This window comes from Phocoena sinus, chromosome 3, assembly GCF_008692025.1.
Source record: "Phocoena sinus isolate mPhoSin1 chromosome 3, mPhoSin1.pri, whole genome shotgun sequence".
NCBI lineage: Eukaryota > Metazoa > Chordata > Mammalia > Artiodactyla > Phocoenidae > Phocoena > Phocoena sinus.
Window position 1 is genome coordinate 142,077,973 of NC_045765.1, and position 27,580 is coordinate 142,105,552.

General features: G+C 38.7%; 1 protein-coding gene across 1 annotated transcript in view; it reads left to right on the forward strand.

Annotated features, from left to right (window-relative positions):
- LIFR (LIF receptor subunit alpha) overlaps window positions 1-27,580 on the forward strand; it is a 91,673-nt gene that overhangs the window by 49,029 nt on the left and 15,064 nt on the right. Inside the window, exons 7-15 of the mRNA XM_032628478.1 lie at window positions 2,004-2,258; window positions 5,660-5,789; window positions 6,234-6,403; window positions 8,371-8,516; window positions 9,692-9,854; window positions 11,996-12,066; window positions 22,369-22,582; window positions 24,821-25,000; window positions 27,015-27,116. Coding sequence (XP_032484369.1) covers window positions 2,004-2,258; window positions 5,660-5,789; window positions 6,234-6,403; window positions 8,371-8,516; window positions 9,692-9,854; window positions 11,996-12,066; window positions 22,369-22,582; window positions 24,821-25,000; window positions 27,015-27,116 — 1,431 coding nt within the window. The remainder of the gene's footprint in view (window positions 1-2,003; window positions 2,259-5,659; window positions 5,790-6,233; window positions 6,404-8,370; window positions 8,517-9,691; window positions 9,855-11,995; window positions 12,067-22,368; window positions 22,583-24,820; window positions 25,001-27,014; window positions 27,117-27,580) is intronic.

The following is a 27,580-nucleotide window of genomic DNA, read 5'->3' on the forward strand; positions in this document are numbered from 1 at the left end:
CTGAGTGATTAGATAAGCATCCAGGTTTAAAAAATCACTTCGAATAGACATTGGGAGAACATTTAAAAATTTTATGTAGGCGGTAATGAGATCAAGTCCATATTTTTAAAATAGAGCTCCCAATTTCTTGCCCATAGAGCAGACTGCTGTGAGCTGCAGTTACTGCAGAGAACATGGGAATCCGCAAGTATAGGACTTGCTTGGCAGTCCAGTGGTTAAGACTCCGAGCTTGCAATGAAGGGGGCGCGAGTTTGACCCCTGGTCGGGGAGCTAAGATCCCGCATGCCAAAAAAATAAAATAAAATTAACAGTGTGAATCTGCAGGTATATCAAAAATCATCTGTACGTTGACTAAAACTCATGCAGGTATAATGTTGGCAGTGTGAGAGAGGGCCTAGAAAATTGTTGACAATAAAATAAAGTGCTTTAAAAGGCTGGTAATCATTGTAGATTATTTACTCTAGTGACAATACGGAGAAATGGATCAGAGGGAGGAAGGACTGGAAGCAGGCAGATTAATAAGGAAATCTTGTAGTTCAGCAAAAGACAGTGAAGGTATAAAATAGGACACCTGGGTTTAGAAATGAAAGGAGGGAAGAAGTATGAAAACACTGAAGAGACCGAATTAGAATTAGTGACTGGTAGGGGAGAAATAGAGCCGAAGATGACTATTAGTTTGGGCAGCTGGGTAGCTGGTGATGCTGTCCAATGAGACAGAAACTATATGAACAAACTAGGTGGGAAAGATAAATTTCAATTTTAATGTGTTGAGCTTGAGGTAGCTGTGAAGCGCGTGGGAGCAATTTCTCATTGTCAGTTGGGAATACAAATTCGGCATCCAGGTGATTAGTTCGAACTGGAGATACACAGTTGACCCTTGAACAACTGGGTAACCCCCAGGGGCTCCGACCCTCCATGTAGTGGAAAATCCACACATAATTTATAGTTAGCCCTCCATACCCGTGGAACCTCCGTATGTGTGCTTCCACATCCGAGGATTCAACCAACCGCAAATCCTGTAGTACTGTAGTATTTACTATTGAAAAAAATCCACACGTAAGTGAACCCATGCAGTTCAAACCCGTGTTGTTCAAGGGTCAACTGTGTATTTGAGAATCGTTAACATACGTGATGTGAAAATTTTTAAATCTTGGAGGTTAACATAACTCAAGGAAAGGGGCATGAAGACCAAGGACACATCTCTTAGAAGCTTGTATGAGGAGGGGAGGATGGAAGAAAATGAGGCCAGCAAAACAAACAGCAGCCAGAGGGTTAAGAGTAGCAGAAGTAAGTAGTCTACACCCCAAGAGAGAAGGGAGTTTTGAGAAGGAAGACTTTAGGCAACATACCAGATGCTGTGGAAGTTGAAGGAAAGATTACTAAGACGTGGCCACTGGATTGAGCAGTTAGGCCGTGGAGCATTTAGTAAAGTGGCCAGAGTAGAAGCCAGATTGCGGTAGATTAAAGAGTGAGTAGGTAGAAAGGAGACTAGAGATAATATTTTTAAATTGGCTATTTAGGAAAATAAAAACAAAAGGGTGACTTTAACCTACAGAGTTGGGATTTTTTTTAGAAAGTGCTTTTTAGGATGTGGAGTATTTAACCATGCATGTAAGCTGATGGAAATGAGGACATCTGATCTAAATACATAGAATAATTTCAAAGGAATGGAATTATTTAATGTGTACCTTTTTCTTGGTGTGGATTTTTCACATGTGGATAAACCCACTTACTTTGAACGTTTAGACTTCTTAGATATTAACCTGTGACCTTACACGGCGACCTGCAGTCCCCTCTACTCCCCGCCCCCATCACCCATCATAAGTAATAAAACCACACACATTTTATTTCTTGTGTATGTCTTGCTCCTTTGAAACCTGGGGGGCATACCTTATCTTTGGGCCACCATAATTACAAAGTACCTAACAGTGTGTTTTATGTGCACTGGGCTAATTTATGTAAAAGACTTCTAAAGTATTTATAATTCCTTTTGCTCTTTCTAGGGTCTCCTGATTCTCAGACTAAGGTTTTTCCTCAAGACAGAGTGCTACTTGTAGGCTCAGATATAACAGTATGTTGTGTGACTCAGAAGAAGTGTTTATCAGCACAGATTGGCAGTACCTATTGTCCCCTTATCCATCTTGATGGGAGAAATGTTGCAATCAAGATCCGTAATATTTCTGCTTCCGAAAGTAGTGGAACAAATGTGGTTTTCTCTGTAGAAGATAACATGTTTGGAACAGTTATTTTTGCAGGATGTAAGTATATAATTTTTTTTTTTTTTTAAGAAAAGAGTTCCTATTAATCTGTTTTGGTCCTCTTTGAAAGCCTTAATGCTTTTTCCGGGGGGTGATTTTGTTTCTTTCTTATTTTTTTATTCTTTGATACAAATGACATATGAGGGTACCAGCATTTTGCTTGTTTTAAGGTGAGTTCTAAGCTTGTTTTCTACATACCTGTATCTATATAATTTGTAGCTTTTGTAATAAAGATTTGAAACATTCATCTGCTAATTTTTAGTTTAAATTCTTAGTTAACAGCTTTGTTGAGTCAAGGGCAGGTAGTATATAATATTTCTTACTCCTACATCATTTAGGAATTTCTTCATATAAATTAATTTCCCACCTAATTAAAGCATACCTTTTATTAAAGTACCTGAATTAAAGAAATTGTAATGATTTTACACAAAATCTTTCAAAAGCATAAAGTACACTTCTCTGATGAGAGGAGGGTGGCTGCAGGACATGGGGGGAGGAAGAGTCCCCCTCTCACTGTGTTCTGTGTCTGATGTACTCTCCGTAACGCAGGGGCATCTTTTAACCTGGTCACTTCTACATTCCGTGACGTTTCCAAAAGTTGTTGTGGGTGGACTGCCCTACCTATATGGCTTGTGTTGTGCATCCACAGATACTTTTTTTTTTTTTTTTTTTTTGTGTGGTACGCGGGCCTCTCACTGTTGTGGCCTCTCCCGTTGCGGAGCACAGGCTCCGGACGTGCAGGTTCAGTGGCCATGGCTCACGGGCCCAGCCGCTCCGCGGCATGTGGGAATCTTCCCGGACCGGGGCACGAACCCATGTCCCCTGCATTGGCAGGCGGACTCTCAACCACTGCGCCACCAGGGAAGCCCCACAGATACTTTGGTATTTAGAGTTTTTCTGTCCCCTCCCCTGTGGTAACTGTAATGTTATAATGCACTGATGGCTTTGCCTCCAGCAGTGCTTCCCTTCCTGCTCACATTCGGAACTTAAAGTTTCTAGTGGTCCAAGGGTCTCATGAATAAAGTGTGTGAAATGTAGTGAATGGATTTTGTCATTTTCTTTTGCTCACTCAGTGATTTTTCTTTCCTTTTCCTTTTCCTTTTCCTATGCTTTTTTTTTCCTTATGATTGTCGGTTATGCTGTGGATCAGCCGCTTTCAGTCACTTTTTTACTTCCATAGAAATTTATGATAAATTACATTCAGTTGCTGATAGATTCCCAAGGGAAGGGGATTAGGTGCCCTTCTCAGCTTGATGGCTGTAACCTTACTCTCTTTTTGCCTTCCAGTAAGGCATTTTGGAATTCAAGTGAGAGTGAGGATATATTCAAATTTAAATTTTAGAAATTTAAATAATTAAATTTTCTTTCCTAAATGGAATTTTAGGAAGTGATGTGCAGCATTCCTCACAAATGATCATGGAGTCTAAGTAAAGAACCAGTGTAGTGAAACTGCTTGATAAGTGATACCAAAAAGTGAGATACTCACTTAAAAGAATGAAATAAAAAATTAAAACTTAAAAGATGAGAATATTCACTGTTTTTATTGTTTCTAACAATGTTCTAATCTTTTATCATAGTGCTATTTAGTTCATAATTTAGCTTTCATTTATAACATTTGGAGGTTGAAATATTGATCAATATTTGTCATTTCAGGAACAACAGTAACATTTCACTTCAGAGGGAGCTCTTTAGAAACTTGCAGCAAGGACAGACTGTGGTGTGAGTTAGGGATCAAGATTTTCTTTCCTTTCCCTTATGGGTAGCCTGTTATCCCATCCTTTACTGAAAAGGCTGAAAAGAATGTTAGAATCAGCTTGTCAGTTTTCCCCTACATACACACATACACATTCAAACATGCCAGGATTTTGATTGATATTACATTAAATCTATCAATTTAGGAGGATTTTTATTCTTACAATATTGAGTCTTCCAAACCATGAACATGGTATAGCCTTCCATTTATTTAGATTTTCTTTGATTTATTTTAGTGATATGAGGTCTTTTATATCTTTTGGTAAATTTATTCCTAGTTTGATGTTTTCTGGTGCTATTAAAAATTGATGTTTTTAAATTGCATTTTCTATAGACTGCTATATAGAAAGACAACTGATTTATACTGAGCTTTTACTTGGCTTCACTTGATTCTTTTGTAAGTGAATTTCTTTGAAAAGAAAATCAGTATATTTCAAGTACTGCCCTCTCATATTTATTTCTCCTTCAATTTTTCCTTCTACTTCTGTCTAGTTTGCTCCTGTTATTTGGATTTTAAGTATTTCAACTTAATATATCTGCCAGATCCTAAAATAATCAGCATTTTAAATATCCTCAAAATTTGGGGTATGTGAATTTAATAAAACGACCAAAAGTTTGTCCTTAAGTTTAAAACAGTTTTCAAAATAAATATGTCAGTGTTAGTTTTATTATCCAGTTGGTAAACTTTCATATAAATACTCATTACTTCTCTTAATGTTACCTAAGATACTTGAAGGATGTAATGCTTATCTCTGGGGAAAGTATGTGAAATTTTCTAGGTCTTGTTTGATAAACTAAGGACTATTTTAAAAATTCAGGTTTTTAAAAATAAAGTTATCTTTTAGACTTTTTCAATGAGTAGATAGTCGTTTAACAAAACTTACCTCCATGGAAGATAGTTTGGATAAATATGACAGTAGGAAATATCAGTTTCTGTATATGCTTGGTTAAGTAAGATTACAGAAATATCACTTTCTATAATCAGTGTCAGACTGTAGAATTTTTATTTATCACTCTGTCTCACAAAACAAAAACAAAACAACTTTTTTTCTTTTTCTAGTCTTGCCCCTACAAAAACAGAACAGTCTCATTAAAGAAGAAAAACAACAAAAGATCAGTAGTCCCTTGGAATATAGGGATATGTAGAATTTTACCAAGAGTGACTTTGTAAATAATAGTCCTTATAACTTATTTAAGAACTCTGAAACTTGTACCATGGCTTATGCTGACTTATGATTTGGTACTTCTTTTCAAATCACAGTAAAAAAGGATAGGTAATAATACTATTAACCCGTAGATTTTTCTGATTTAACTAGTTGGACAAAGGTTCCTTTGAGAGATTTGATGGACTCTGAAATGGGATTTAAGGGGAAAACATGATAGTTGATCTCTTCAGGTTGCTATTGGGGAGTTTCCAAATGAGCTAATGGTCACTCTTAAGTATATGTTAATCCATCACTCCTAATGTAATATGAACTCTGAAACAACATGCTATACAAAGAATGGTAATTCCGGCACCATTCAAAATGTAAGCAAATGATTTTTTAAGGAAATTGTCCAAAATGTAATTAACATTTATGAAACATAACGTTTTCAGAGAAAATATACATAATCAAAGTAACTACTTTTTTTTCTTTTTTTTTTATTAGATCCACCTGATATTCCTCAAAAACTGAACTGTGAGACATATGACTTAAAAGAGATTATATGCACTTGGAATCCAGGAAGACCGACGTTCTTGGTGGGCCCACGCAATACAAGTTACACTTTATTTGAAAGGTAAAGGTCTCTGGGAAAGGTTGTCAGAACAGTGAGGAGTACCTTGGAAGGATATTAAATGATATAAGAAGATGCTCTGTTTCATTTATGAGAACAAATATAAAACAAAATATGCTGTAGAAAATTGGGTATACTATAAATACTGCATTTTAAACACATGCAGACTCGATATCTTGTTGTCTTTTTTAAAAAGCCTCTAGAAGGAAGAATCCTCATATATGAACAGAGACTGTCTCTGGGTAGTGGGCTTAATGGCTGATTTTTTTCTTCTGTTTTCTGCCTTGTATATATTTTCTTCCCTGAGTATGTAGTATATCTATAATTAGAAATACAGACTTTTAAAAAAAAACATTTATTAGAAATTTACCCGTTCATCTTTTCCTGCAATAAATCTCTTGCCATTTTGAAATTATTTTAATATTCTTTAATGTTCTCTTAATTCAGTTTTTCAGGAAAATATGTTAGATTTAAAAGAGTTGAGTTGCCCACAAATGAAAGCTATCAGTTATTCTTTCAAATGCTTCCAAATCAAGAAATGTACAATTTTACGTTGAATGCTCGAAATCCTCTGGGTCAATCAGAATCAACACTTTTAGTTAACATAACTGAAAAAGGTAAGCTGCTGCATAAACCAGTGTCTTAAAAATAACTTTAGAAGTGGTAAAATGTCTCGAGATTAATGAAAAGTGCTTCTAGGGATTTCTTTTTACTGATTATTTCCTTTATATTTACTTAATACTAATTTTGTAAATTTCATTTAAAAATCTTTATAATTTCAAGTTTCACTGTTTTATTAAATTCAAATAAAAATTTGAATTAATCGTTTCATAGAAATTGTAAGTGGCTTTATCTGATAGTTTTTGATTTCTGAAAATAGTTTTTTGCCCAATTTTTTTTTTCTTTTTTTTTTTTTGCGGTACGCGGGCCTCTCACTGTTGTGGCCTCTCCTGCGGCGGAGTGCAGGCTCAGCGGCCATGGCTCACGGGCCCAGCTGCTCCGCGCCATGTGGGATCTTCCCGGACCGGGGCACGAACCTGTGTCCCCTGTGTTGGCAGGTGGACTCTCAACCACTACGCCACCAGGGAAGCCCTGCCCAATTTTTAAAACCTTTTTATTTTGAAATAGTTGTAGACTGACAGGTGGTTGTAAAAATAATTCCAGTCCTTCATCTGACTTTCTCAGTGGTAGCGTGTTATGTAACTGTAGTACCATGTCCAAATTAGGCAGTTGACCCTGGTTCAACACTGAACCAGACTACTGACCTTGCTCAGTTTTCACCAGTTTTTATATGCATTTAATTGTGTGTGTGTGTGTGTGTGTGTGTGTGTGTGTGTGTGTGTGTGTGTAGTTCTGTGCAGTCGGATCCACTTACAGATTCATGCAACCCACCAATACAGTTCAGATACAGAATTCTTCTGTCGCCCACAGGAACCGCCTCCCGCTGTCACTGTAGCAACACCACCCACACCCCCATCAACACACACGGGCACGTGCTAGAATCTTTGTTCCTGGAAAACAGCTAGTCTCTTCCTCATCGCTATTGTTTTGTTATTTTGGGAATGGTGTGTAAATGGAGTTGTACACTATTTAACCTTTAGAGATTGGCATTTTTTACTAAGGATGATGTCCTTGAGATCCATCCAAGTGTGTATCAGTAAATAGTTTGTTCCTTTTTACTGCTGATGATTTCTGGATTTTTACCAACCCTATTAAGGTACAGCTCAAAATAGAAATAAAAGAGGCCTGTCTTTTTGGCACTCATTCCTGTGTTCATTCCACGTGTATCAACCCTGTGCCAGGCTCTGCAACACACAGAGCAGTGGCGTAGAGGCCTTCTCTTAGAGACAGTCAGGGGCGTAAGGTTGCCTTACTTGTGAATATGTCACTTTTATCAATTATTCCTTCTCATCTTTTTTGTTATGTCTTGATTTTTTCCATAAGGTCACAAAAGCTACATCTTATACTTGCATGGCAGTTTTATATTTTTTTTTTCTGCCCTCTGCCATTTCAGCCATATCTTCCACATGCTTCTTTCCTATCACTCAATTTGGTATATGCACTATCACCAGTGTAATGTGCGGTTTGCTTCACTGTACCTTTGTTCTTGCCAAGACCCCAGCCTGAAATGATTTTCTGCAACTGTTTTGCCAGTTTCATTCTGATTCATCCTTCAAAGCTCATCTTAAGTCCTATCTTCACTGTACATCTGCACTTACATCTAAATTCCTGTAGCAGTGAATATCTGTACCACGCATTTAGGACTTAATGTATATACTCTTGTTGATTTTCCTTCTTTCTGTTTGTCAGTCCCCAAGTAAATGAGGGGTTCCTTAAAGGTGGAGACTGACTTACTACCTTTTAGTATTTCTGATGCCAACTGAGGAACCTTGAGCGTGAATGGTTCTTAAACAATGCTGGCCTGGTGTCAGCAGTAAAGGTGAGATTTGTATTCCACACAACAGTGGGTGGAACATTGTTGATCAGCACTGAGGACATCTCTTCTGTTTTTTGTTTTCTTTGACTCTCACTTGTCATATTAGAAAAGAGCTTTCAAAGTAATCTTTGAAAATTGTATTTACAGTTCATCCCCATATTCCTACTTCAATCAAAGTGAAGGATATCAGTTCAACAGCTGTTACACTTTCCTGGCATTTACCGGGCAGCTTTGCAAAGATTAAACTGTTATGTCAAATTGAAATTAATAAAACTAACTCAGTACATGAATTGGTGAGTAAGATTCTTCTATAAACTTCCTTTGAGATTATTTTGGATAACATACTTAGTTTTCAAAAAGAATTAAGTAAATTGGTATGCACAAGCGCTCAGATTACTTATTATAGAGATTTACTAAGTGTGAAGACATTATATATCAATATCATAACAGCATTATATTTAGCACTTAAAAACAGTTATAATTCCAGATATTATAGAACGTAAGTTTGACTTCTACTACTCAGAATATTTCCAGGTCTAGTATAGTACCTGGCATGTAACTGGTGCTCAATAAATTTGTGAATGAATTAGTAGTTTTTGCTGTAACTGTTGGTGTTAGTTAATGGACTAATCGGCACCAAAGAAAAGATGTGATTTTTAAAGTTGCTAAGTGCAGCAATAGGAGCAAGTTATAATTGGGCGTTATAAGTCAAAACACGGCTTTTTAGTACATTTTACATCCGTAGGTTGACTTTTATGCTGCACCATCTTGTAATTTGGGGTAGGTCCAAAATAAATGATGTACTTAAATAGTCACTTGGAAGCTTATTGATAATTTCTAGAAAATCAGTCAAACTGCAAAACGTAACCCAGAAAGCCTCTTTGCAATAAGTAATTGGGAACTCAGAGACTTTCCTGAGACATGCAAATCCTCAAATTTGTTTAGAATTGCTTCATCTTAATTTATTTAGTTTAAATATTGAATAGTCTACATGTTTAGCACCACACTAGAGGTTCTAAGTGCCATATAAAAAAAGATGCATAAGATGATGCCTGCCTCCAGTCAGTTTCCAGATATCATCTGAATAATGTATTTAATCCTCAAGGTCATCTTAGATTACTAAGTTATATTAAGGTATATTGCATTACCATTAACCATTGACTGAATATCATCTTCTCTGCATAATTAATTGACCATTATTACTTAGATCCAACATTTGGACTAAAAAGATACTTCAATTTTATTTATTGCTGTTGCAGAACATAATTTCACTGATTTAGCATTTATATAAGAATTAAAATATAGTGGATGAACTGTCTTTGGTTTTATAGAGGTAAACTCTTATGACATTCAGTCAATTTATGTTACAAATTTGGGAGGCTTTCTTGTAAAAAAAGTATATGAGTGTATGTATGTATTTATATACATGTGATATTGTATATGTAATATATATATTTGTTTCTAATAGCGGAATGTCACAATGAAAGGAATAGAAAATTCAAGTTATCTTGCTGCTGTGGATAAATTAAATCCATATACTATATATACTTTTCGGATTCGTTGTTGTACCGACCCCTTCTGGAAATGGAGCAAGTGGAGCAATGAAAAACAATATTTAACCACAGAAGCCAGTAAGTTAACTGAATGACTTACGGCTAATTATTACTATGGATCCTGAAATTTTGTTTTTAAAAGAAAATGTCACCAAAGTGACTAAAAGCAGGAGAATGTTTAGATAAATTGTGTAACTATATAATGCCTGCTAGTAAAATATCATACAGACATTTTAAATGATGGTTTTTCAAGTTTTGTGATAATATGGAAAAATGCTTGGCATGTGTTATGTGAAAAGACTAGGCTACCCTATCCACAATATGATTGCAACTGTATTAAAATGATACATAGGAAACCAAACTTGAAACCATAGTAAGATTATGGAGTGATTTTTCTCACACTCTTTCCTCCTATTCCTGGAGTTTTCATAACCTATTTAGAGTATCCCTTTATTGAAAACAATTTTTAATAAAGCTAATTTGGTGGAATTTTTATTTGTGACCTAGGCCTGAGAAATGGATGGGACTACAAGTTCTTGAACTTTAGTTTCTGTGGTACGCCCAGGTCAATATATCTGTTATAATCAGGTAACTGGTTATCTAAGTATGATAATTTCTAAAGACAGAATGAGATACTATTCTTGATTAAGCAGATGTCAGCTTTAAAACAAAGCAAAAAATTTAGAAATAGGTACAATTTTCAGAAATCATTCAACAAAAGGTAGCAAAAGCTTTATTTGAACTATATAATATAGGGAATATAAAACTTCTTCCAAAAAATTTAACAAACAGTAAGACAGAAAAGGACAGGTATTAACCCAGATTTTGTCTCTTTACATGAAGACTAGAAAGATGAGAGAGGATCCTTACAGTACATGTAAGAATTGTTTGGATCATGCTTGAGTCCAGGGAGAGAGTGTATTAGTTATCTATTGCTATGACAAATTACCTCAGAACTCAGTGGCTTAGAACAGCAAACGTTTGTTATCTCACAGTGTCTGTGGATCAGAAATTTAGACAGCTTAGCTGAGGCTACAGTCAGGATGTGGGTAGGGGCTGCAGGCTTGATTGGGGCTAGAGGATTGCCTTTCAGGATGGTTCAGTCACATGCCTGTTGGCAGGAGGCCTCGGTTCCTCACCACGTGGGCCTCTGCATAGGGCTGCTGGAGTGTCCTCAACATGGCAACCAGCAAGTCCCAGACTTACTGATCAAAGAGAGAACAAGGCAGCCTCCACAATGTCTTTTATGTCCTAGCCTCAGAAGGGACATACATCACATCTGCCGTACCCTACTTGTCACACAGGCCAACGCTGATACAGTGTGAGAGGGACCACACAAGGGCATGAATGTCAGGAAGCGAGACCAATATCATTGGTCATTTTGGAGACTGGCTGCTTTTGCTTTCAGTTGATGAGCTGTTGTTGCCAAGAGGAAACATTTTATTTATGCCTCATTAAGATGAAGGCATTAATTCATTTAACAAATACTTGTTGAGTATCCACCATGTGTCAGGAATTGTTCTAGTTACTAGGAATATAGCAGGGAATAAAACAGCAATCTCTGTCCATGGAGTTTATAGGATAAAGGATTAGAAATGAGTTTTAAAAATATGTATACAGTAGCATATTGGGAGGCAGTGAGTGCCACAGAAAAAAATAAAACCTAGAGAGAGGGCTAGGGAATGAAGGCCAGGTGGTTGAGGAGGGAGGTTGCAATTTTAAATAGAGTAGCGGGAAGAGACTTCACTAATAGGTAACACTTGATCTGAGATGCAAAGGAGGTGGTGAAGGAAGCTACGTGGTTAATTCAGAGAAGAAAAGTTCTAGGCAGAGGAAGAGAGGGCATAGGAAGTGCAGAAAGCCTGGGGCAGGTGTCCTTGGCATGTTTGAGGAGCAGCCAGGAAACCAGTGTGTAGCCAGAGCCAGCTTGAGTAAGGGGGGAGAGACGGATGTGAGATGGAGAGGCAGCCTTGGACCCATTTCTGAGGGACTTGAGGGTGATTTTAACCCATTGTAAGGGGCCTTGTGTTTTGTAGACATTTGGAGCTCAGCTTTTCCATTGCTCCATTTTCTAAGTGGAAGCCACTGACTTCTTCACATTTTTATTGAGAATTTCAAAAACCTAGACAAAAATTTCAAATACCATCATCCCACTTATTGATCTTATCAACGTACATAGTATGCATCTTCAAATACCAACTTTTAAATCTCTTTTCTAGTTCCTTCAAAGGGACCAGATACTTGGAGAGAGTGGAGTTCTGACGGAAAAAATTTAATAATATATTGGAAGGTAAATATCTAATTCTTCCTTGAATATTTAAATAACTTTATTATGCTGAACTACTTAACTTACATATGGTACCTGGGTTATCAGGCAGCCAGGATTTCCCAGACTGGCTTAGCATACAGTATTGCTGAGAATGTGACCTGGCTTCTAAAAGCCCCAGATTCCACATCACTGCAGATGCACCAGTCACTGTAGTGAGGATGTCTGTGTCAAGAGCTGAGCATTCTTTAGTTTGATTTTATGAGGCCTGTAAAGATTTCATGAATTCCATCTCTCTCACTTTAGTCAGAAATGCAGCCAGAAACCACAAGTTAGAATCTCAAGTGTTTATGTTACATTTTCAATTCAATGACTAGGAAACCAACTTTATATATATATCATGTGTAATTTGTTGTCCCCTAAGTAAATTGCATTATCATATGACAATTATAAAGTTTTACATAGTTTTCTAAAATTCTAGATAAAACATGAATTGCATTGTGTTTTACTAGCTTTTCCTTACCAGAGCAGATGTTTTTGTTGCTATATTTTTTTATCTGATTTATGAACATCAAAACCATGAACAATTGTCTTCTACACCAGATTTCATAGGAACAGTTATAACCCGATTCTTTTAAGCAGTGAATTTTGTTATTTAAATTTAAACTATTATTTTTATAAAAATTTGATATCTTTACAGCTTTAAGTAAAGTAAATCTTTGAAGTCTGTGAGCAAGTTGTTTACAAATTCCATTGCTTCGAGGTTGTCTGTATATGACTGTGCATCCCCTCTTACTCTTGATTAGCAAATCCCCTGGCTACTCTCAGTTGTCTGTCAGATTTCACAATAATATAGTAACAATTATATAAATTACTTCAATGTGAGAAAGTTTAGAATATTGTTCAAACGAGATAAATGTTTAACCAAGGATTAAAAATACTGAAGCAATTTGGATTCTAACTTCAGTGACTAGTTGATGGTTCTGCCATATTTGGTTGGAAAATTAAGTTGTTTTGGACATGTTAAGTTTTTTAAACATGTGCCACAAGGAGATCTGAGTACAGTTCAGTAGGAGGTAGTTTGATGTAAGGCTCTGGAGCTCGGGAGAGGTCTGAGCTAAAGACATAGCTGTGAGTAAGCAAATAACTGGGATCACTCAGGGAGAGCATGCACGGTAGAAAGAGGCCAAGAGTGGAACTGTAGGTGATGGCAGGATATAAAGGACCAGCAAAGGAGGAGGATCCAGCAGGGGAGATTGGGAAGGCCAGAGAGGCAGGAAGACCAGAAGAAAATAGCTTTTGCAGAAACCAGGGGAGGGGGTGTGTGTGAAGGAATGAATAGTATCAAATGAAACCCACAAGTCTTAGGATGGTAACATGTCCACTTTACCAGGCCATTGGAGAGCCATCGGGGAACTCTGCTGGAGCAGTGTCTTCAGCAGAGTATTAATGTCAGTGTCAGTCTGGATCAGAGGGTCCCATGCACTGTTATATGAATTGGAGCACTTATTTTAAAAAGCAGTTTAGCTATATAAATAAAGAAGTTTGAATGTGAGGGAGACCTTCAAGATGGTGGAGGAGTAAGACATGGAGATCACCTTCCTCCCCACAAATACATCAGAAATACATCTACACATGGAACAACTCCTACAGGACACCTACTGAACACTGGCAGAAGACCTCAGACTTCCCAAAAGGCAAGAAACTCCCCACATACCTGGGAAGGGCAAAAGAAAAAAAGAAAAAACAGAAACAAAAGAATAGGGACGGGACCTGCACCTCTAGGAGGGAGCTGTGAGGGAGGAAAAGTTTCCACACACTAGGAAGCCCCTTCACTGGCGGAGACAGGGGGTGGCGGGGGGGAAGCTTCGGAGCCACAGAGGAGAGCGCGGCAACGGGGGTGCAGAGGACAAAGAGGTGAGATTCCCACACAGAGGATCGGTGCCGAACAGCCTGAGAGGCTTGTCTGCTCACCCGCCGGGGTGGGCAGGGCTGGGAACTGAGGCTCGGGCTTCGGAGGTCAGACCCCAGGGATAGGACTGGGGTTGGCTGCGTGAACACAGCCTGAAGGGGGCTAGTATACCACAGCTAGCCAGGAGGAAGTATGGGATAAAGTCTGGAAATGCCTAAGAGACAAGAGACCATTGTTTTGGGGTGGACAAGGAGAGGGGATTCAGAGCACCGCCTAAACGAGCTCCAGAGACGGGCATGAGCCGCGGCTGTCAACGTGGACAACAGAGACGGGCATGAGACGCTAAGGCTGCTGCTGCTGCCACCAAGAAGCATGTGAGTGGTGAGCACAGGTCACTCTCCACACCTCCCTTCCGGGGAGCCTGTGCAGCCCGCCACTGCCAGGGTCCCATGATCCAGGGACAACTTCCCCGGGAGAATACACAGTGCGCCTCAGACTGGTGCAACATCAGGCAGGCCTCTGCCGCTGCAGGCTCGCCCCGCATTCCGTACCCCTCCCTCCCTTAAGCCTGAGTGAGCCAGAGCCCCGTAATCAGCTGCTACTTTAACCTCGACCTGTCTGAGCTAAGAACAGATGCCCTCAGGTGACCTACACGCAGAGGCGGGGCCAAGTCTAAAGCTGAACCCCAGGAGCTGTGTGAAAAAAGAAGACGAAGGGAAATCTCTCCCAGTAGTCTCAGGAGCAGCGGAGTAAATCTCCACAATCAACTTGATGTACCATGCGTCTGTGGGATACCTGAATAGTCAACGAATCATCGCAAAGTTGAGGCAGTGGCCTTCGGGAGAAATTGTAGACTTGGGGTTGGCTTTCTGCATCTAATTTGTTTCTGGTTTTATGTTTATCTTAGTTTAGTATTTAGAGTTTATTATCATTGGTAGATTTGTTTATTGATTTGGTTGCTCTCTTCCTTTTGTTTTTATATAGATACATATATTTTTTCCCTTTTTTCTTTTTGTGAGTGTGTATGTGTATGCTTCTTTGTGTGAATTTGCCTGTATAGCTTTGCTTTTACCATTTGTCCTAGGGGTGTGTCTGTCCGTTTTTTTTGTTTTCTTTGTTTTTGTATAGTTTCTAGCACTTATTATCATTGATGGATTTGTTTTTGGGTTTGGTTGCTCCCTTCTTCCTTTCTTTTTTTTTCTTTATTACTTTTAATTATTTGATTAATTAATTTATTTATTTATACATTTATTTATTTATTTTTGGCTGCACTGGGTCTTTCTTTCTGTGCGTGGGCTTATCCCTAGTTGTGGCGAGGGGGGGCTACTCTTTGTTGCTGTGCGCAGGCTTCTCATTGCAGTGGCTTCTCTTCTTGTGGAGCACGGGCTCTAGGCATGCAGGCTTCAGTAGCTGTGGCTCTCAGGCTCTGGAGTGCAGGTTCAGAAGTTGTGGCGCACGGGCTTAGGTGCTCCACGGCACGTGGGATCTTCCTGGACCAGGGCTCGACCCTGTGTCCCCTGCATTGGCATGTGGATTATCAACCACTGCGCTACCAGGGAAGCCCAATTTTGGTTATTTTTAATAATTTTTTTTATTTTGTATTTTAATAACTTTATTTTATTTTTTTCTGTCTTTTTCTTCTCCCTTTTCTTCTGAGCTATGTGGCTGACAGGGTCTTGGTGCTCAGGCCGGATGTCAGGCCTGAGCCTCTGAGGTGGGAGAGCCGAGTTCAGGACATTGGTCCACCAAGACCTCCCAGCTCCACGTAATACCAAACGGTGAAAGCTCTCCCAGAGATCTCCATCTCAACACTAAGACCCAGCTCCACTCAACGACCAGCAAGCTACAGTGCTGGACACCCTGTGCCAAACAACTAGCAAGACAGGAACACAACCCCACCCATTAGAAGAGAGGCTGCCTAAAATCATAATAAGGTCACAGACACCCCAGAACACACCACTGGACGTGGTCCTGCACACCAGAAAGACAAGATCCAGCCTCATCCCCCAGAACACTGGCACTAGTCCCCTCCACCAGGAAGCCTACACAACCTACTGAACCAACCTTATCCAATGGAGGCAGACACCAAAAACAACGGGAACTGCGAACCTGCAGCCTGCGAAAAGGAGACCCCAAACACAGTAAGTTAAGCAAAATGAGAAGACAGAGAAATACACAGCAGATGAAGGAGCAAGGTAAATACCCACCAGACCAAACAAATGAAGGGAAATAGGCAGTCTACCTGAAAAAGATTTCAGAGTAATGATAGTAAAGGTGATCCAAAATCGTGGAAATAGAATGGAGAAAACACAAGAAACGTTTCACAAGGACCTAGAAGAAGTAAAGAGCACACAAACAATGATGAACAACACAATAAGCAAAGTTAAAAGTTCTCTAGAAGGAATCAATAGCAGAATAACTGAGGCAGAACAAGGGATAAGTGACTGGAAGATAAAATAGTGGAAATAACTACCACAGAGCAGAATAAAGAAAAAAGAACGAAAAGAATTGAGGACGGTCTCTGAGACCTCTGGGACAACATTAAATGCACCAACATTCGAACTGTAGGGGTCCCAGAAGAAGAAGAGAAAAAGGGACTGAGGAAATATTTGAAGAGATTATAGCTGAAAACTTCCCTAATATGGGAAGGGAAATAGTCATCAAGTCCAGGAAGTGCAGAGAGTCCCATACAGGATAAATCCAAGGAGAAACATGCCAAGACACATATTAATCAAACTATCAAAAGTTAAATACAAAGAAAAAATATTAAAAGCATCAAGGGAAAAGCAACAAATAACATACAAGGGAATCCGCATAAGGTTAACAGCTGATCTTTCAGCAGAAACTCTCCAAACCAGAAGGCATTGGCAGGACATATTTAAAGTGATAAAAGGGAAAAACCTACAACCAAGATTACTCTACCCAGCAAGGATCTCATTCAGATTTGACGGAGAAATTAAGAGCTTTAGAGATAAGCAAAAGCTAAGAGAATTCAGCACCACCAAACCAGCTTTAAAACAAATGCTAAAAGAAATTCTCAAGTCAGGAAACACAAGAGAAGGAAATAACTTAAAATTACAAACCTAAAACAATTAACAGAATGGTAATAGGAACATACATATCGATAACTACCTTAAATGTAAATGGATTAAATGCTGCAACCAAAAGACATAGCCTGGCTGAATGGATACAAAAACAAGACCCGTATATGTGCTGTCCACAAGAGACCCACTTCAGACCTAGGGACACGTACAGACTGAAAGTGAGGAGATGGAAAAAGATATTCCATGCAAACGGAAATCAAAAGAAAGCTGGAGTAGCAATTCTCATATCAGACAAAATAGACTTTAAAATAAAGACTATTAGAAGAGACAAAGAAGGACATTACATAATGATCAAGGGATCCATCCAAGAAAAAGATATAACATAATTGTAAATATTTATGCACCCATCCTAGGAGCACCTCAATACAAAAGGCAAATCCTAACAGCCATAAAAGGGGAAATGGACAGTAACAAAATCATAGTAGGGGACTTTAACACCCCACTTTCACCAATGGACAGATCATCCAAAATGAAAATAAAAAAGGAAACACAAGCTTTAAGTGATACATTAAAAAAGATGGGCTTAATTGACATTTATAGGACATTCCATCCAAAAACAACAGAATACACTTTCTTCTCAAGTGCTTATGGAACATTCTCCAGGATAGATCATATCTTGGGTCACAAATGAAGCCTTGGTAAACTTCAGAAAATTGAAATCTTATCAAGTATCTTTTCCAGCCACAACGGTATAAGACTACATGTCAATTACAGGAAAGAATCTGTAAAAAATACAAATACATGGAGGCTAAACAATACACTACTAAATAACCAAGGATCACTGAAGAAACCAGAGGAACTCAAAAAATACCTAGAAACAAATGACAATGAAAACATGACAACCCAAGACCTATGGGGTGCAGCAAAAGCAGTTCTGAGAGGGAAGTTTATAGCAATACAATCCTGCCTCAAGAAACAAGAAACATCTCAAATAAACAACCTAACCTTACACCTAAAGCAATTCGAGACAGAAGAACAAAGAAACCTCAAAGTTAGCAGAAGGAAAGAAATCATAAAGATCATATCAGAAATAAATGAAAAAGAAATGAAGAAAACAGTAGCAAAGATCAATAAAATTAAAAGCTGGCTCTTTGAGAAGATAAACAAAATTGATAAACTATTAGCCAGACTCATCAAGCAAAAAAGGGAGAAGACTCAAATCAACAAAATTAGAAATGAAAAAGAAGTAACAACTGACACTGCAGAAATACAAAGGATCATGAGAGATTACTACAAGCAACTCTATGCCAGTAAAATGGACAACCTGGAAGAAATGGACAAATTCTTTGGAAAGCACAACCTTCTGAGACTAAACCAGGAAGAAATAGAAAATATGGGGGCTTCCCTGGTGGCGCAGTGGTTGAGAATCTGCCTGCCAACGCAGGGGACACAGGTTCAAGCCCTGGTCTGGGAAGATCCCACATGCTGCAGAGCAACTAGGCCTGTGAGCCACAACTACTGAGCCTGTGCATCTGGAGCCTGTGCCCTGCAACAAGAGAGGCCGCAAAAAAAAAAAAAAAAAAGGGGCTGCAACAGTGAAAGGCCTGCGCACCACCACTGCCGCTGCTAGCCACAACTAGAGAAAGCCCTTGCACAGAAACGAAGACCCAACACAGCCAAAAATAAATAAATAAATAAAAGCAGTTTCTTTAAAAAAAGAAAATATGAACACAACAAACACAAGCACTGAAATTGAAAATGTGATCAAAAATCTTCCAGCAGACAAAAGCCCAGGACCAGATGGCTTCAGGGGCGAATTCTATCACACATTTAGAGAAGAGCTAACACCTGTCCTTCTCAAACTCTTCCAAAATATTGCAGAGGGAGGAACACTCCCAAACTCATTCTACAAGGCCACCATCACCCTGATACCAAAACCAGACAAAGATGTCACAAAGAAAGAAAATGACAGGCCAATATCACTGATGAACTTCGATGCAAAAATCCTCAACAAAATACTAGCAAACAGAATCCAACAGCACATTAAAAGGATCATACACCATGATCAAGTGGGTTTCATCCCAGGAGTGCAAGGATTCTTCAATAACGCAAATCAATCAATGTGATAAACCATATTAACAAATTGAAGGAGAAAAACCATATGATCATCTCAATAGATGCAGAGAAAGCTTTTGACAAAATTCAACACCCATTTATGATAAAAAACCCTCCAGAAAGTAGGCATAGAGGGAACTTTCCTCAACATAATAAAGGCCAAATATGACAGACCCACAGCCAACATCGTTCTCAATGGTGAAAAACTGAAACCGTTTCCTCTAAGATCAGGAAAAAGACAAGGTTGTCCACTCTCACCACTATTATTCAACATAGTTTTGGAAGTTTTAGCCACAGAAATCAGAGAAGAAAGAGAAATAAAAGGAATACAAATCAGAAAAGAAGTAAAGCTGTCACTGTTTGCAGATGACATGATACTATACATAGAGAATCCTAAAGATGCTACCAGAAAACTACTAGAGCTAATCAATGAATTTGGTAAAGTAGCAGGATACAAAATTAATGGACAGAAATTTCTTGCATACCTATACACTAATGATGAAAAATCTGAAAGATAAATTAAGGAAACACTCCCATTTACCATTGCAACAAAAAGAATAAAATACCTAGGAATAAACTTGCCTAAGGAGACAAAATACCTGTATGCAGAAAACTATAAGACACTGATGAAAGAAGTTAAAGATGATACAAACAGATGGAGAGATATACCATGTTCTTGGATTGGAAGAATCAACATTGTGAAAATGACTCTACTACCCAAAGCAGTCTACAGATTCATTGCAATCCCTATCAAACTACCTAGGGCATTTTCCACAGAACCAGAACAAAAAACTTCACAATTTGTGTGGAAACACAAATGACCCCGAATAGCCAAAGCAATGTTGAGAAAGAAAAAACGGAGCTGGAGGAATCAGGCTCCCTGACTTCAGGCTATACTACAAAGGTACAGTAGTCAAGAGAGTGTGGCATTGGCACAAAAACAGAAATATAGATCAATGGAACAGGATAGAAAGCCCAGAGATAAACCCAAACACATATGGTCACTTTATTTTTGATAAAGGAGGCAAGAACATACAATGGAGAAAAGACAGCCTCTTCAATAAGTGGTGCTGGGAAAACTTGACCAGCTACATGTAAAAGAATGAAATTAGAACACTCCCTAACGCCATACACAAAAATAAACTCAAAATGGATTAAAGACCTAAATGTAAGTCCAGAGACTATAAAACTCTTAGAAGAAAACATAGGCAGAACACTCTATGACATAATCACAGCAAGATCCTTTTTGACCCACCTCCTAGAGACATGGAAATTAAAACAAAAATGAACAAATGGGACCTAATGAAACTTAAAAGCTTTTGCACAGCAAAGGAAACCATAAACAAGATGTAAAGACAACCCTCAGAATGGGAGAAAATATTTGCAAATGAAGCAACTGACAAAAGATTAATCTCCAAAATTTACAGGCAGCTCATGCAGCTCAATATCAAAAAAACAAACAACCCAATCCAAAACTGGGCAGAAGACCTAAATAGACATTTCTCCAAAGAAGATATACAGATTGCCAACAAACACATGAAAGGATGCTCCACATCAATAATTATTAGAGAAATGCAAATCAAAACTACAATGAGGTGTTACCTCACACCAGTCAGAATGGCCATCATCAGAAAATCTACAAACAATAAATGCTGGAGAGGGTGTGGCGAAAAGGGAACCCTCTTGCACTGTTGGTAGGAATGTAAATTGATACAGCCACTATGGAGAACAGTATGGAGGTTCCTTAAAAAACTAAAAATAGAGCTACCATATTACCCAGCAATCCCATTGCTGGGCATGTACCCTGAGAAAACCATAATTGAAAGAGTCATGTACCACAATGTTCATTGTAGCTCTATTTACCATAGCCAGGACATGGAAGCAACCTAAGTGTCCATTGACAGATGAATAGATAAAGAAGATGTGGCACATATATACAACGGAGTATTACTAAGCCATAAAAAGAAATGAAATTGAGTTATTTGTAGTGAGGTGGATGGACCTAGAGTCTGTTATCCAGAGTGAAGTAAGTCAGAAAGAGAAGAACAAATACCATATGCAAACACATCTGTATGGAATCTTAGAAAAAAAATAATGTTTCTGAACAACCTAGGGGCAGAAGAGGAATAAAGACACAGACGTTGAGAATGGACTTGAGGACATGGGGAAGGGTAAGCTGGGACGAAGTGAGAGTGGCATGGACATATATACACTACCAAACGTAAAATAGATAGCTAGTGGGAAGCAGCTGCATAGCACAGGGAGACCAGCTCGGTGCTTTGTGACCACCTGGAGGGGTGGGATTGGGAGGGTGGGAGGGAGAAGCAAGAGGGAGGAGATATGGGGATATATGTATATGTATAGGTGATTCATTTTGTTATAAAGCAGAAACTAACAGCATTGTAAAGTAATTATACTCCAATAAAGATGTTAAACATTCAAATTTCTTTTTTTTTTTTTCCTTTTATCGAGTAAGTCCAATTTTGGGAACTCACATTAAAATATTAATCCTAGTCATGAAAAAAATATGTTGCACCAAAAGATTCATCTTAGTATTGTGAAAAATTGGGAACAACTTAAATTTCACTTATTTAAGGAATATTCAAGTAAAGTGATAAAAATGATACATGAAATATAAAGCTATTAAAATGTATATAACTGTATTATGGACAAATTTTTATTATAGAAGAGCAAAAAATGTAAATTGTATAGTATGATTGAAACAATTTTAATAAAAATCTCCATCTAGGAAAACAACTTGAAGGAAATATCACAAGGTAAGTGTATTTAAGAGATGGGAATATGGGAGATTTTTCTTGCTTTCTTCCAACTTTTTAGTATTTTCCACGTTTTCTGTAATGAGCAAGTACTCCTTTAAAATGAGAAAGCAAAAACTGTTTAAAAAAACATGGTGCCATACTTTTTAATATTTTATTTTTTAAGTAGAGGAATGTTGCTCATCACTCCTTTTGGTTTAGTTCTGAAAAATATGAGGCTAAATATTTTGTTACTTAATTTTTATATTTCTGTGTGCTCTTCCTGCTTACAGCAAGTGTAGTGTTTCTTCAGAATCACTTTCCTGATTTATCTCAGTGGATTTTAAATCTGTGTTGTGCACTGTTAACGACTTCATCTTTTCTAACATTACTTTGTTAAGATTAGCAGAGTGTCCAGTTTGGACTCGATGGCCTCGCCTTGTCACATAATCACTCCTCGCAGGTTTTTATAACAGAATTTATTTTTCTGTTTCTGTAGCCTTTACCCATTAATGAAGCTAATGGAAAAATACTCTCCTATAATGTATCATGTTCGTCCGACGAGGAAACACAATCCCTTTCTGAAATTCCTGATCCTCAACATAAGGCAGAAATACAACTTGATAAAAGTGACTACATCATCAGTGTGGTGGCAAAAAATTCTGTGGGCTCATCGCCACCTTCTAAAATAGCTAGTATGGAAATTCCAAATGGTGAGTACTTAAGATAAAAGTAATATATAAGAACAAGAAATTAAGGTGCAACGTTTGGAAGGTGTTGCTTGCTCTCATAAATGTCAGCTTTCTTCTGATATACCCTGCTGCTGCTGACGTGTAAGGAGGAACAGGCAGATTAATGTCACGTATTGACATTGAGAGGCAGCAGTCATTAATATTGACTTGAAGCGTCTACACGGATGGATAAAGTATTACTAAACCCAGTTACTTTAACACGTAATGTTGTAGAGTTATGGTAGTGGACATTACTCTTAGAAATATCTTAACAGTTTATTCAGACACCATTTTCACATATCTCCCCAAGACCATGACAGTTGATACTTAGCCAGCTGGGCTATTTTCAAACTGTGAGGCAGGAACAAATACTCATTTTAAATGGCAGCTCTGTTGATAAGGCATTCTTTATTAATAGGAATCCTTTACTGATAAGAAATTCTTCTTAAAGTCTAAATTAGATCTTCAGTGTAAGCTTTAAGAAAACAACTGCAGTGTGATTTTAAAATTCCTTAGTGCCCCCCTGTAAATTTGATGGATTACCAATGACTAGTCCATTCCTCCTTAGCTGCCTTGACAGCTTTTTGAGTCACAAGTTTTCAGCGGCCACTCCTGCCTCTTCTAGTTAACTCCTCTTCTGAGTCATTCCCTGGTCCCCCTTGCTATCCCACACTAATATGGGAGCACCTTTCTATGACTACCCACTCGGAGAGGCAGAAAAATTGGTCCAGTTTGGGTCCTAAGTACCTTTCCAGTTCTTGCTTGAGGCAGTGTCTTACTGCTTGTTATGTAACTGGTTCTTCATTTCAGTCAGTTGTGGGCACATCAGAAGGAAGGAATTGGGGACACACCGTACATTCTGAGACACACAATATCGTCCAGAGCCCAGATAGCAGTGCATACCATAGAAGAGAGGTCTGCAGGTAGTGGTATGGAGTCAAAAGAAAGAAAAGGGAGAGAGATGTGAACGCCCATAGCAAGATAACCTGCTGATTTAAATTAGGTATTTAATGGCTCTCACTGTGTTATCTTTTAATTCAAGAGCTATATTCCTACCTTTTCTGTGTGTCCATCAGGACACAGTAATTTACAGAACTAACAATGGTCTGGCTATCAGCTTCCAGACAGTTACTGCAGCTTGGAACAAATCATTGTGCCTTGAGGATTTCCCGACTCAGAGGCCTTGCAGCCTCAGCGCAGGTTACCTTGTGGATTTTTAGTCACATTGAGTCAAGAAGCTGTCATATCCGAAGTCTTCTGTATTCCCAGCCAAGTTGTGGTCTTGTGTCTAGTAGTAGTTGCTTATGAATGCAAATTTTGTTCAAAAAACCTTTCCATGGCTTTTTACTGAACCCTTAAATATACATCAGTTAGAGAAATTACTTCTTTCCCCTATTTCTTGGAAAATTTCCCTCTCCCGTTGGCCACGCTGTCCTAACCCATGCTAATTCCTCACCCCCAACCTTGGGCCTCCCTTATTGCCTAGGCTGAGATCTGGCAGGATGAGGAAACCAAACCTCAGCATGGCCCCCTTCTGCCAGCCTCTGCACCTCACCCATCCGTGCTCGCGGATGCTTTCCCCTCTCTGCCCACACCGACCATCCCATCCCACCTCACCCCACAGCATTTCATCACTGTCGTGTCTCCACAATGCCTTCAGCCCACCCATGGGGTAGCAGTCTCCCTTGAAAGGAAGAGAGGGGCTGGCCCACCCACTCATTCACTGCATGGCATCGTGCTCCTGCTTTGCATGGCCTGTGCTCAGGGCTGGAGTTGCAGGCACAAGCCCCCGTCTGCTCTCGTGGAGCTCACACCCACAGTGGATGAGGAGACGGGGGATTCTGACACCCACACGTGTTCTTCACCAGCCTCCCGCCTGCTTCTACCCCCGCCCCCGAGCTGCCATGCTGTATTCCCTCTGCCCCATCCTTCATGGCTCTTGATCCTCGTGTCCCGGCCCAGTTATGTCACTGCCTGATCCTAAGTGCTTTTTCATTGTTTTTTTTCCAGCTGCTGAGTTAATATATATGCACAGGTAATTGCCCTAGTTAAAACGAAAACAACAGAGCAGCACTTCTAAACTTTGCTAAAGGTTTATCTAGTTTAGCACTATTTTGCAATGTCTGCATGGTAAAGTGATTTTTATAACTCTTGCCCATTTTCATGAGATTTACCTTAAAACATTATTTTTAACACGTAAAATATCCTTCTTTCTTGAAGATGATCTCAAAATAGAGCAGGCTGTTGGAACGGGAAATGGGATTCTGCTCACTTGGAATTATGACCCCAACGTGACTTGTGACTATGTAATTAAATGGTGTAACTCATCTCGGTCTGAACCCTGCCTCATGGACTGGAAAAAAGTCCCTTCAAACAGCACTGAAACTGTAATAGAATCTGGTGAGTGTCTCGCAATTAAAGTTCTTTAAAGATATTTTTAAAATTTACTTTTTATTGGAGTAACGTTGGTTTATAACATTTTGTAAGTTTTATGTGTACACCATTATGTTTTTACTTCCGTATACACTACAGCGTGCTCCCTACCAAAAAGAAAATTTTTAAAAAGAGCAACATATGGAGTGACTGGTTGCAATGCAGTGACTGTTCCCCTCACCACTGGGCTGGGTGTGGATTGGTTTAACTTTTCTGGAAGGCAGTCTGTGGCAGTATGTGTGTGAAACGACTCATAGGCTTTGATCTAGTCATTACTTGTCTAGGAGTTTATTCTAAGAAATAATCTGAGAGCAGCACAGATTTACAACTGAGTGTTCAACACAGCATTATTTATAATTGTAATGATGTCACTCACCATCCTTTTGCCCTTGTTTGCCCAGGGCCCAGGTTACTGAGCAAAAAGGACTTGAGAATAATCAGAATGGACTGGGGCAGGGTGGAGTGATGTGAAGAGGTGTCTCTTTAGATGGAATATCTGGGATGTGAGTTTAAGCTGAGACCTGTAGGATGAAAAGGAAGACTTTTGATGCTGAGGCAGGTGAACAAAGGCCCTGTAGTGGCTCAGAAGACAAAGGCTCCAAGAAGTTGGGTAACTTGCCCAAGGTCACAAAACTAGTATGTGATCACACCAGGATTTAACTTTAAAGCAATTCAGAGCTTTAAGTGGCTGCTAGGACAGGGTGTGGACAAAACCTGGACGTTTCCTGTTCCTTTCTTATTCAGCCACCCACTCTTTCAACTGTCCTCTCTCTTATGATCTCAAAACACATTCCTGATGCTCTAACCCCTCAGGCTCTTTTTCTTTTTCAGGCGGAAGAACCCTATAGAATTTTGGTATGCATAATCATAATATAAAACTAGGTGCAGGTTTACTAACATACATGTGGTGTAAAATCAGAACCTCAAGTATACTTGTCCCCCCCAGCAGAAGTTGCAGAGTGATTTTAGAGGTAACCATCTCCCTTTCGAGCCTGAAGACCACTGGTGTTCTGAATCCAGGACCAAGGGCTTTAGCCACACTAGAATAATTGTATTCCACAAATTAAATGCAGTCCCATAGGCTGCCATCCCCCCGGCAGTGTCTTTCTCCTTGATCACTGCAGGTGAGCTACTAAGTACCCTTCAAGGCTCTGTTCAAACATCACTTCCTGGTGGCTTTTTCTGATCTTCTTAGGCTCACTTGGTCCCTCATTGGAGGGGCCACAGGCTCTGTGATAGATCCCTCTAGTCTAACACAGAGTCTTACGGTTACCCCTCCTCATCTGTCCTGCCACCTCTCTGCCAACTGCTCCAGGCCAGGGGCCTTGTTATACATCCACCTCTGTGGTCCTAACACTTTACACGTTGCATTGTGTCGAGGAGGCATTTAAAAGTGATTAACTTGGATCGAAGTTAAGGTGCTTCTCTTCTATGTCTTGTGGAGTTAAGTCAAGGGCACTAAATGCTGATGCTGTAAAGAGGAATAGACTCTATGGCCCATTTCCTTGAACACTGAAGTGTCCAACTAGAGTGGACATTTTAGTATCTGCTTCTTGGAACAAGGGAAGAGCAGTGGGTTCTTTCCAACCCACAGATAACACTAGTTAGGGAAGGGCTTTTTCAGAGGCATGACATGGGCCTGAGATTGGTTAGAAAACTGACCCTAGACCAAATCTGGGAAGAAGTTGTCATTGCTTAATTTGAAGGAACAAAACGAAAACCTTGATTACCATTTTTGCCCTTCAAGGTGATGTCATGTTATAATACTAAACTTTTCATTACAACAGAAGTGAGTTTAATTTTTATTGAGTCAGTTTTCACTCTGAATATTTACCAATTTTGAAAATGTGGATTTTCTGTAACCTTTTTAAAATTAGTTTTGGAAATTTCAAAGTGAGTTATTATAAATTTGATATTTCTAAAATAGGTATTCATAGTAATATGTACTTAGGAACATTTACTGGTTGTGTTCATCTTATAGATCAGTTTCGACCAGGTGTAAGATACAATTTTTTCGTGTACGGGTGCAGAAATCAAGGATATCAATTACTACGTTCTATAATTGGATATGTAGAAGAATTGGGTAAGTTAAATGGGTAAGTTTTCTTAGAGTTCAAGGTAATATGAGAAATTATAAAACAGCATCAGTTTTCAGATTGAATTCTAAAAATAGGTTGAATTGAGATGTTTATTAGTACAAGGAAGAAAAATAATTTGTATGATAACTGTAAAATTATAATTACTTATTTTTCATTTGTTTAATGTTTATGTTTCATAATTTTACTGTTGTCATTAAGAAAATTAAATCTTAATTTGGACGTCAAAAATATTTAATTTACACTTACACAAAGTTTTAAGACTATTAACTTATTCAAGACTATCAGTAAGGAGGGGAAGTGTGAGTAAAGCCTATTCTAGTAGCCATTTAAGATTTTGCATAGGTTACCTCCCTAGATATGTTTTATGTGTGAAAGTTGTAAGTTCTGCCTTTGTATCTTCACAGCAAAAGTGCTTGTGATAATATCTGTGAAAGTTTATGATTAAATA